Here is a 12,543-nt window from a genome sequence, read left to right as displayed (position 1 = left end):
ATAGCAATTCCATTTATGGAAGAAAAGTATTACCATGCAGTATTTATTATAAGTATGTTGATATATTACCTTAATGCTGGCAACAAAGTTATATGTTGTGCCAGTTTGAAAATATTATGTACCTCAGAAAAGCCATGTTGTAATCCTCACTCAATCTTATAGAGGCAGCTATTTGTTTTAATCCTAATTCAGTACTGTAGGGCAGTAACTTTTGATTAGGTTATTCCCATGGAAATTTAACACACCCAATTGTAGGTGTTACCTTTTGATTACATGGAAATGTAATCGCATCTCCATGACTCTGCCCATTCCAGGTGCTTCTTGATTAGTTTACTGAAATTCTTTAAAAGAGGAAACATTTTGGAGAGAATCAGAAATGACAGAAGCCTCAGAGGTGACAAAAAGCAGATGTAGATGGTTAGAAAACAGTTGCTTCAGAGAATAGAGACATAGATGTTTGGAGATGCTTGGATCCCAGCAGACATCATCATGAGATGTTAAGCAAGCCAGAATGTGGAGAGAGCCAGTGGAAGCCAAGAGATGAAAGCCAGCCCCAGAGAAGCAAAGTGATCCCCACAGGAACAGAAGCTGAAAGTAACAGAGCCCAGGAGCAAGGGACCAGCAGATACCAGCCATGTAAATTCCCAGCTGACAGAGGTGTTACAAACCTATTGACCTTCCTTGAATTAAGGTATCCTTCTCTGGATGCCTTAGTTTGGATATTTTTATAGGCTTAGAACAGAAAGCTTATAATTTATTAACCCCCTCCTTTTAAAAAACCATTCCAGTTTTGGTATATCACATTTTAGCAGCCTGCAAGCTAACACAGATTTTGGTACCACAAGTAGAGTGCTGTGGTTTGCATATACCAAACATATTGGAATGGCTTTTCAAATGGATAAGGGGAAGATTCTGGAAGAGGTGTGAGAAGCTTGATAGAGAAGGCCTAGAATCCTTTGTAGAGACTGTTGGCAGAAATGTGGGCTCTAATGATACCTCTGATGGGCTTTAGACAGAAATGATGACTCTGTTGTTCCAAACTGGAAGGAAGGCATTCCTTGTTGGTGGAGGGCAAAATTTGAGAGTGATGAACTTGGATATTTAGCAGAGGAAATTTCCAAACTAAATGTGGAAAATGCAGTCTGGCTTCTCCTTGAATCTTATAGTAAATGCGAGAGGATAGAGATCAGCTGAGAACTGAACTCTTGGGTACAAAGAAAACAGAAATTGGTGTTCTGGAAAATTCTGGGCTTCCAGAAAATGAGACTCCAATGAACAGAGCCCCCATAAGGATTTATACAAGATGGAAGTAGTCAGTCATTACAGGACAACCAAGGATTGGAGATGGCATTATCCAGAAAGGATTTGTGAAAAGTCCTTTTGTTTAATATTGATCCCGGTGTATTGCATAGAAAACTGACAAAAGTATTGTATTGTATTTGTGTTGTTACTGAAGTGGCTTAAGGCTTTTGTAATAGTGTGATGGAGTGAATGTATTTTGTACATGGGAAAAAAAACTGTCTTTTGGGGGGCCCAGAAGGTACAATGTGCTGTTTGAAAATATTATGTACCCCAGAAAATCCATGTTTTAATCTTGACTCTATCTTGTGGAAGCACTGTTTCTTTTAATCTTAATTCAGTACTGTAGAGCAGTAACTTTTGATTTACATCCCATGGAGGTGTGATGCACCCAGTTGTGGGTGTTAACGTTATGTAACGTCACCCGTTCCAGGTGCTTCTTGGTTAGTTTACTGGAATTCTTTAAAAGAGAAAACATTTTGGAGAGAGTCAGAAATGACAGAAGCCTCAGAGGTAACAGAGAAAGCAGTTGTAGGTGCTTGGAGAATAGTTGTTTCAGAGAACAGAGACACAGATGTTTGGAACCCAGCAGACATCGTCATGAAATGTTAAGCAAGCTAGAACCTGGAGAGAGCCAAGGGAGGCCAAGAGGTGAAAGCCCGCCCTGGAGAAGCAAAGTGAGGAATCCCCACAGAAACAGAGGCTGAAACCAACAGAGCCCAGGAGCAAGGGACCAGCAGATGCCAGCCATATGACTTCCCAGCTGACAGAGGTGTTACAGACCCACAGGCCTTCCTTTAAATTAAGATATCTTTCCATGGGTGCCTTAGTTTGGACATTTTTATAGGCTTAGAACTGTAAACTTGTAATTTATTAAATTACCCATTTAAAAAGCTATTCTGGTTCTGATGTATCGCATTCCAGCACCTTGCAAACTAATATACATAGTTACACCATGAGACTCAGAACTATTAAGAAATTTTGCCGGTGTGACATAGCTAGTAAGAGTTGGAACTGGGATTTCAGTTTCAGAGTTCATACATATTTATTCCATTGCTAAGCTGCCTCAGGAGCAGAGGTTGCAGAGGAGCAAGGCACTGAAAGAGCTGAATGAATGAAGCTGCTGCAACCTCAATCATTTTTAGTAACTATGGTTAACCTGATTTAATATTTTTAGCTCAGTTTAGTTCATGTTATTTTACTAACTTTAATGATTAATTTTAACTATGATCAACTGAGCATAAAGTTAAAGTTAAATGATTTTGAAATAGCATATTTTATTTTTAGGGCTCTGAACCACAGTACCACAGTATTTTTGAATTCTAGATCTATTAAGCTTTTTTATTTTATGATTATTTCTGAATAGTTTTGACTTTTCATTGTATTAAATTGTCTTCATAGCTGATGTGCTGGTTTGAAAGGATGTTTGTCCCCTAGAAAAGCCATGTTTTAATCTAAATCTCTATTCAATACTGTATGTTTGAAACTGTAATCAGATCATCTCCCGGGAGATGTGATTTAATCGAGTGATTGTTAAGCTGGATTAGGTGATGACATGTCTCCACCCATTTGGGTGGGTCTTGATTGGTTTTCTGGAGTCCTTAAAAGGGGAAACATTTTGGAGAATGGGAGATTGGGAGAGAGCAGAGAATCCATGAGCCAGCAACCTTTGGAGATAAAGAAGGGAAACGCCTCCTGCGGAGCTTCATGAAACAGAAAGCCAGGAGAAGAAGCTAGCAGATGATGCCTTGCTCGCCATGTGTCCTTCCAGATGAGAGAGGAACCCTACTGTGTTCACCATGTGCCTTTCCGGATGAGAGAGAAACTCTGTGTCCCCATGTGCCTTCTCACTTAAGAGAAACCCTGAACTACATCAGCCTTCTTGAACCAAGGTGTCTTTCCCTGGATGCCTTAAATTGGACATGTCTATAGACTTGTTTTAATTGGACATTTTCTTGGCCTTGGAACTGTAAACTAGCATCTGATTAAATTCCCCTTTTTAAAAGCGATTCTGTTTCTAGTATATTGCAATCTGGCAGCTAGTAAACTACAACAGCTGATTTTCTGATCACTGCTGTGCATATTGCTGCATTAAATAATTTTGATGGAAGTAGTTGAATATCAGATTAAGAAAATTTATGACAAAATAAGGCTAAATTTCTCTAGTACTAATATATATTTTTCCCACTTGGAAAGCTGCAAATTGCATAAGTAATTTATTTGAATATGTAATTATCATTCTCCAGGTATTTATTAGCCTCTTATTATGTGTTGGGCACTATATTAGGCACAGGGGATGCACTGAAGAAAGAAGATAGGCAGAATTCCTGACTTTATGGCATTTATAGTCTAACAGGGAAAAAAGCCAAACCAAAAAAAAAAAATTGTGGGGGAAGGGGTAATTCAAAATTAAGTGTTTTAAGGGAAACAAATGAATTGTTAAATAGAGAATGCCAGGGTAGTTTATGAGGTTGATGGTCATGCTGAGACCTGAGGATTAGAAAGAAAATGTAATGGGAACCCACTGAAGTATTTTAAGCAATGAGCTGACCTGATCTGATTTTGGCCTAGGATTAAGATATTTTCCTCTTTGCCCTGTGGAAATTGAATAGTAAAGGGATCAAGGGTGGAAGTAGAGGGGCCTGTTTCAGACAAGAAATGATATTGATCTGAATGGGGGTTGGGATGGTGAAAGTAGGTTATAATAAAAACAAGTTGATATATCTGTCTTATGTCTCAGAAGGAGATTGAATATGACTTGCTGATGAATTGCATAGGAGACAGAATGGAGAAATTAATGTCCTTTTGTTGCTGACTTGAGCTACTGGGTGAATAGCACCACTTTCTGTCATTAGAAAGTTGACAAAAAATCCAGAATTTACTTTGAAAATATAAAATTTATGGTATCTGCTTCAGCCAAGGAGTAATGAGAAGGTATCTAGAGATACAAGATTGAAGTTTAAAGGCTGGGAGAAAGATATAGACATGGGATTTATCACTATATAAGTTACACATAAAGCAACAGAAATGAGTAGTGAGATAATGAAGGGTCTAAGGAAAGCTTATATTTAGAGAGACAGGTTGAAGAAGAGGATATAAGAAAGGAAAGTTTTTGCGATAGGGGAAGAAATCAGAAGATTATTTTTGTTAATTTGGGAAGCCAGTTGAGAAATCACATACCATAATTTGGGAAGCCAAGACAAACCAGGTGTTTCAAGTAGGAGAAAGTTCTTGATTGAGTCATGTTTTTCTGAATAAAGGAGTATAAGATGAGTATCAAGAATTATCTTTTAGATTTGTAAACATGGAGCTCACTGGTGACTTTGAACATTTTATATGAAGTAATGGGTACAGAGGCCAAATGGAAATGAATTACAGGGTGAATGGGAAGGGTGGAAATGGGAATGACCAGGTATCAGCAAATTGTGGCTCACAGGCCAAATTTGGTCAGTTGTGTGTGTTTTTTTTCGGATGTGTGTGTGCATGGTCTGGGAATCGAATCCGGGTCTCCTGCATGGAAGTCAAGCATTCTGCCCCTGAACCACCTGTGCACCCCTGCTGTGTGTTTTTATAAATAAAATTTTAATGAAACAGAGTCACATTTGTTATTTTACACATCATTTATGGCTACCTCTACCATTATGGCAGTTTCAAAAGGTATAAAAGAGACTTTATGGCTTGTAAAGTCTCAAGTATTTACTATATGGCCCTTTATAGAAAAGGTTTGCTGTTGCCCCAACAAGTTTAACTTTGAAGTGGAGCAAAGAAATAGGGCTATTGTACCTTATTGCTCTCCAGCCAACTGAGAGTTGGAGTTTGCTTTTTTAGATGGAAGAAATTTATTTGTTGAGTATAACCTTATAAAAAGCAAGGAATTGATAATGCTGGTGAAAGTTGGTAACAGGTAAGAGGGAAATCTCTATGTAGATGTGGAAGGGTATATTCTTTAATGTTGTATGAAGGACAAAAATGAAGAGAAGTGCTGGTTTTTGCATAGTGTTAGTGAGCAGATGAAAGATTTCCCCTTTGATTGTTCTTTTTTCTTACTGATAATTGAGGTGAGGTTTATAGGGGAGGGTATGTGGACTCCTGTATTTCACAGGCCTAAACTTTGCGAATAAAAGCCTAGTTGTGTTTTCTTATCTGGGGAAGTGTTTTTGTCATCATATTGTAAAATATTTGAATGAGCTACATTTTAGATTAAGTGATTGACTAAATTTCCTGAAATTTTTTTCTTGAAGATAACGAATTTCTAGTTTCTTTTAAGTGATTTATTTTAGTTGGTAAAATGGTAGATAATTTATGGTAAAGATATGATCTAGGTTTAACTAATTCATGCAGCTAATATTTTTATAGCGCTTGTGTGTTGGGTGCTATACTAAATCTTGGGGATAAAGATGGAAGGTCATTGTTGCTGTCCTCAAGATTCAAAAAGAAGAGGCAGGCAAAATAACCTGAATGACGATGTTTAAGTGTTCCAATAAGAGATACACACCAGATGTTGAGAGTGAAGGAGAAGTCCCTACTCTGCCTTGAAGAGTCAGGAAAGACCTAAGAGTAATATTTGAAATGAGGTTTGAAAGAGTGGAAATTGGTCAGTAGAACTAGATAAAGAAAAGGACCAGTAGCATGAATAATAACAGGGAAATGGAGTTTGGCATGGACTATTTGAAGAATGACAGATAAAACATATGATGTGAACTTAAAACCAAAAAAGAGAAAAGGTTATGATGGTGACATTTCAAGTGCTTGTGTGATTGTGTGACCAGGTAATGGACATGGTGTTAATCAGGTAGATCAACTCTGGTCTTATAAATAATGTTTAAGAATTTTTAAGTTTTATCCCGTTGGTCAATTGAGAGACAGTGAAGATGTGCATATATTTGGGTGTATGAATACTTGAGAGTAAGTAATAATACATGGATTTGTTTTAAGAGTCACTTGTACCACTGTGAAGGATACACTGAACAGGGCATTTCAAGTTGGGGTGGAGAAAGGGTATATAAATGGTAGGTAGGAAGACCAGTTAGACAATCGTTGCAGTAGTTCAGGTAAGAGATTAGAGTTTGAGCTAGAGTAGGTACAAAGACAGTAGAGCTCAAGAAACAGGTAAGAAAACTATCTCAGAAGATAAACATGACTTGCTTGGTGATTGAATGTAGATAGAAGTGAAAAGTTTATTTTCAATTCTGCTGAATTGATAGTTTCAATTTGATGTCTATCTAAACTCATTTAGCTTTTCTTCTGTTTTCTTCCTGAAGAGAAAATCTATATAAAGCTATCAGTGAATGAAATCAGGGTAAAATATTCCTAATAAGCATTTTTTTTCAGTTTTACTATTTTCAGGAGTGTGAGCAAAAATTATCACCTTACTGAGCTCCCATTCTTATCTTGACCTAATCATCATCTCACTACACTCAAGTTTTTATCTTGACCTAGTAGTGTGCATTTTTGGAAGCAAAATGCATTTTTGGAAGCTGAGGTTTACTCTCTACTCATTTTGGGGGAGCAGGTATGATGATTAAGGAAATATCTTAATTTTTCCTTTTTGTACCTTTCTATCACACAAAGCATATTATTTGAAATCCTTAACTTTTGGTTACTTTATTATCATCACCATTAAATAAATGCCTTATAATTTTAGCAGTTGCTGACTCATCAGTTTTCAGTTTTGATGTGTTCTGTTTTGCAGCCCCGTCTGACTTCAGTTACCTGTGGATTTATTTGTTAGGAGATATTCCTTTCTTTTTATGGATCTTTGTCTATAGGGTTGATATTTATCTGGTTGTTTAAAGGTTAAAAGACTTCCTTACATTTGAGTAGGTTGCTCCTCTACCTTCCTGAACCTCTTATCCTACCCCAGGCCATTTGAAAGGTAATGAATGCCTGCTCAGTAGGAATCCTCCAGGACTAAGTGGTTAGTGTTCTTGCTCTATTGGTTGTTAAATGTGTTGAATATTATTGCTCAGGATATATAGACATATTGAGTTACAAACATTTTGAGTTTGGTCATGAATATTTTAGCTTATGTGAAAATATTTTAGATCTCTGTCTTAGTTGATAAAATATTGGTGGCAAGTACCTGAGGAATCATCTTTGGGTTTGTGTTTTTTTATTCTCTTGTTCCTACCTAAAAAAATAGTTAAGTACTCAAATGTTTTAACTCTGTGTTAGATCTCTTCAAAATAAATATATTCCTGAAGTCATTCCGACCATTTAACCTTTTTACCTTTGGTTTTCTTTTGGTCATATGCGGTTTCCTCTGGTGTTATTCTTTGTTAAATATTTGAGTTATTAAGTAGTCTTGCTCAGGAATTTTAACTTGAAAGTGTCATCAAGAGCAAGAGTTAATTCATTTTCTTTTACCACTGGACAGAACGTTTTGATTATCTAAAACTGATATCTCAGTACTGAGTATTCTAAGTATGAATGCTGTTTATAGATATTTGTAATCCATATTTCTATTTTAATAGAACTGTAGATAGTAGTTTGTATAACATTCAAGTTTTTATTTCCTGTTCCCAACTGCCAAGTTCAAAATATACTTTTGGGAGATAGTCTCAAAATATATTGTCCATTAGTTTTTTTTTCTTGTGTAATTTAAACTTCTGTTCAAATACTAAATAAGTTAGTATCATTCTATAAGTATAAAATGCGAGAGTTATTTTTTATTCTGCCTCTCTGCTTCTATTTAATTGTCTGATTTCACAGGTGAAGCAACACATAATTAATTTTTTACATTTATTGCTTAGTGCCTGTGAGTAATCATTTTTCTTTCTAAGAGTGGGAAGAAATAAATCTCCAAGATTAAAAAGAGTGTCTTAAACTGAAGTCAATGCTAATGGTTAGAAATTCAAATAACTTCCTCACATGCTGTATTCATTCATCATCTTATAAGAATATCAGCAATATCAAAAAGTTAATTTTACAGTAATTACTTTGCTTTGTTTGAATATATTATCAAACACTAGACCAAGTATTGATACCTAATATATATATGTATTGCTGAACTCATTCAGTGTTTCCTCTTTACAAAAAAAAGATAAATCTTATTGCCATACAATTTACATTTCTAATTTGCAATTCAAATTAGCTTGGAAAGAAAAAATGTATTAGAGTCACTTCTTGCATACCTATTTGATTCTCCACTTATACATCTAAGGAATACCTTAGCCCTTGATCTTTTGATTGTCTTGTTTGACCTGGGCTAGATAATAAAGTGAACATTCAAACTCCTAGTGCAATCCTAGGAAGCTAACTATCTTCTGTTATTTTTAGAGTTCCCTTTCAGCGGTGGATTGAAAACCAACTAGTAAATTTAAATATGTCTGTTGGGTACACTCTTGAAAGATAGAGAAAAATACTAAGAGCAAAGTAAAAATCACTTCTACTCCCACAAATAGGTATCCACTAATTATTTTAGTATATTTCCTTTCTATTTTTATACATATAAATGCATTGAAATAATTGTGTATATTTATAATTGTGTATATTTGTGTGTATCATGGACCATTTTGACAATCATAAGACTGTTGCCATTTCTCAAAATTTTTTTAAATGAGAAAAATACGTAGGATTTCAAAGGAAACTAATTATATAGTCTACAGTAATAAACTATTAAAACAAGTTCGATATAGGAAATATCCAAATGAGAAACTCAGACTTCCCTGTAGATGACACAGTTGGTTTATTCTTTTTGGGTAAAGTTGATCTTGTTCTAAAAAACTACTAAAAATTGAGTTTCATACCATTTCCTTTCTTTCAGCCTTTTATCTTTAGAACCATTAAAAAGAGTTATTTTTTCCTTTGTAGTGCTTTTGTTCCATTGAATGTTCCCAATAACAAAAATTCTACAGAGTGGGAAAAAGTGAAGTTCCTATTTGAAGAACTTGGAAGTAGTCGTGAGTATTCTTTGGGGGAAATCCATATTTCATGATTCTTTTAAGAGAAGTAGCCTATTTTTATTTTAAGAATTTAACTCCACAAGTCTTCTAACTTTTGGTTAGAAGCATACTAGACAAATTAGGAACTTTGTGTTTTTAAGGCTTACTTCTAGCCAAGTCTCTTGACTTCTTCATAAAGTTACTGTGTTGAAAAGAAAATATCACCTTTTTCTCAATGTTTTTAAATTAAATGAAGATCTTATTTCTATCTTGTCTTTAATTCACTTCGGATAATATGTTTAAAATGTGCTAGGTTGTTTTTAATTTTTAAACAATGAAAGAATGCTTTTGTTGTTTGAGATTAAGTAATGTGGAATATAAATTACAGAGGTTGCATGTGTATTAAATAATATTTTATTATAAATTTACCTCATCAAAAGATTTTGGAATTCAGTTCATACTCAGGAGTTTTCCTTAACTTAATCATGTGATGTATGTTTTTAGAAGGAAAAAAAAGGCAGGTTCAGAGAGTGACGAAAATTGCTTAATCATTGAAAAAGTAGTCTTGGCATTAGAAACATATCAAATAAAAATATGTGCCATATTACTCAAATTCCATGTGCACTTAAGCATAGTAACTTTCTTTTCAAAGAAACCTAAAATACTTATTTTATAAATGTTATGCCAAAAATTTAATTGTTTTTGTTTGTATTTACTCTTTCTAATTAATAAGTACTGTACATTCTTCCATGAGCACTTTTCTCTGTTTACCGCGATACATTAAATGATGAGTAAGTCTGAGTCTTTACTGTAAAACTTCTTAATTTTCTTGCTTTAACGTTCAGTCCATTAATACCTTGCTGATAACAGCAAGAATGAGAATAATTGTCCTGGCATCTACTATTACTGAATTGTCATCTGATCTCATTGCTGAGAAATAAATTGCATCTCTTCTTAACAATCCTTCAGGCCTCTTGAGTAATTATTCTTCTGCTCTGAATGTTATTTTATGTTATGCTAGTCTTTTAGTATTTATATAATTAATATAACTTGAATCATTTATTAGATAGGTGGCGTCATTCTAATATCCATAATCTCCACTCTCTTTACTCTTTATCTCAAATCTTAAACACCACATCCTGATAAATATAGTACGTTTCACTTATCAACTTTAGATCAGCTGTCATTGTGGTTTTAAAATATTCCTGAACTATTCTTAATTTCTAGCTTTATTGTCCCTCATTCTACCTCCTTGCCTCTTTCAGGCATCAAGGATATCTAACCTTTTTTAAAGATAAAATTTACATTAATAAAATGCATAGATCTTAAGTATATAGTTTGAGTTTTGACACATGTATACATTTAGTTATCCCATATTATAGTCAAAGAGTAGAGCATATCCAGCACTCTATAAGTTTCCTCAGTGTGCATATCTACTTAGTGCCCTCTCCCATGAATGACAACCAGTTATGATTTCTGCCACTACAGATTAGTTTTACCTTTTTTGAATGTTACAAATGGAATTATGTTATGATTCTGTGTGTATCTGTCTCCTTTAACTGAACACTTTTTAAAATTACTTGTTAGTTGTATTAGTAGATAGTTCCTTTTTATTGCAGTGTATTTATTTTATGAATATAAATATTTTGTTAATCAATAGGATTTATCTGTTATATTATAGAAATATATGGGGTGCACAGGTGGTTCAGTGGTAGAATGCTTGCCTTCCATGCAGGAGACCTGGGTTCGATTCTAGGACCATGTACCCTCTCCAAAAAAAAAAAATGTGTGTGTGTGTGTGTGTGTGTGTATGTGTATGTATGCATTCAGATCATAGGCCCTACTATCTTATAAGAACCTATGTTCAGGGATTTGATACACAGTTATCCATCCTTTACCAAACAGGAATAACTTTAATGATCAATTTTGAATATTTTGACCCCTTTGTAGAGCTTTGCCTTAACTGCTAAATAGATGATTTTTTGCTATTAGTAATATTAACTTTTTTTTTTGGTTTACCAAATAAACTCTGTTTTATCACTTCTAAGATGCATAGTTTTTCTCCTTGTTACATCTCTGATTTACCTATGTGTTCTATAGGTGATAGTACCAAAATTGCTCTTAGTCAGGTAGTCCTGGTTGTATGATACTTTGTAAGATCAAGGAGGTTGCAACATTGGAGTGGAGTTTTGTTTTGATAAAATATAATATAACATAGTTTTTGAAAAATTAAGATTTAAAAATGTGACTTGCATAATTTGTGAACTTGTTAATGTTTTCTTTATATTACATAAAACTGACACATGGATTTTAAGATAGGTCATTCTAATTTATTATTCATGAAAAGATTAATGTTAATACATTAAGTTAATCAAAACTTTATATTTTGTCCTATAGGACCTGTATTTAAATTAAATTTAAATGAGATCTATTGGGACCTGTCTCAAAACTAGAAAAAATAGAATTATTCCCAGTTAAGATAAATCAAATTTGTATAATGTATTTAATTACATAATCTGCTATATTTATTTGAAAGACCCAGGATTGAGATGGTCCTTAACTCATCAGTCTTCCCTAAAATTTTCTAAATCTAACTTGTTAACTTAGTATTCCTTTTTTTGGGTGTTATGGTTTGAATCTGTTTTCTGTTTCTGTTGCTTTTATTTGTTTGCCAAGTGGGTAGACTAGCCCCCTTCAAAAAAAGAGTAAAATAAACTATTTAGTTAAGATTTTAGTTTTAGGCTATATATTAAAAACTTATTTGAAAATTAAGAATGAAGAAACTTGGAGTATCATAATTGAAGGGAAGGGAGGAGAAAGATTCAAGGTCATTGACCTTCCTATGTAATATCCTTTTTTGAATCTGCCTTTGAAAAAGGCCAGAAAGTCTTTGTATCATATATGTATACACACACACACACACACACACACACACACACACAAACACATATATATATACATTTTTTATTTATTTAATTTTTTACATGGACAAACACCAGGAAACAAACCCCGGTCTCCAGTGTGGCAGGCAAGAATTTTGCCACTGAACTACCGTTGCCTGCCTATATATATATGTGTATATATATATATATATTTTTTTTTTTTTTTTGTATTCTGTATGTTGTGGGTCACATTTCATTCTTTTTCCATGTGACTATCCCGTTATTGCAGCACCATTTGTTGAATTTCTTTTTTTGTTGGTGGAGGTGTCAAATACATGGGCTGGGAATCGAACCCAGGTCTCCCACATGACGGGCAAGAATTCTACCACTCTACTACCCCTTCGAACGTCTTATATTTTGCTCATCTCTTTTTATGCTCAGTAATTTTCCTCTTAGTTTTAAGAGGTGAAGAATAAGAA

At 34.2% G+C, this 12,543-nt stretch overlaps 1 protein-coding gene across 1 annotated transcript in view; it reads left to right on the top strand.

The window, feature by feature from the left end:
• Nucleotides 1-12,543, top strand: part of LMBRD1 (LMBR1 domain containing 1) — a 220,797-nt gene that overhangs the window by 85,297 nt on the left and 122,957 nt on the right. The window contains exon 6 of the mRNA XM_077162187.1: nt 9,112-9,200. Coding sequence (XP_077018302.1) covers nt 9,112-9,200 — 89 coding nt within the window. The remainder of the gene's footprint in view (nt 1-9,111; nt 9,201-12,543) is intronic.

This window comes from Tamandua tetradactyla, chromosome 5 (assembly GCF_023851605.1).
Source record: "Tamandua tetradactyla isolate mTamTet1 chromosome 5, mTamTet1.pri, whole genome shotgun sequence".
NCBI classification, from domain to species: Eukaryota; Metazoa; Chordata; class Mammalia; order Pilosa; family Myrmecophagidae; genus Tamandua; species Tamandua tetradactyla.
Note: the sequence above shows the minus strand (reverse complement) of the source record. Positions and strands in the feature narration are given on the sequence as shown.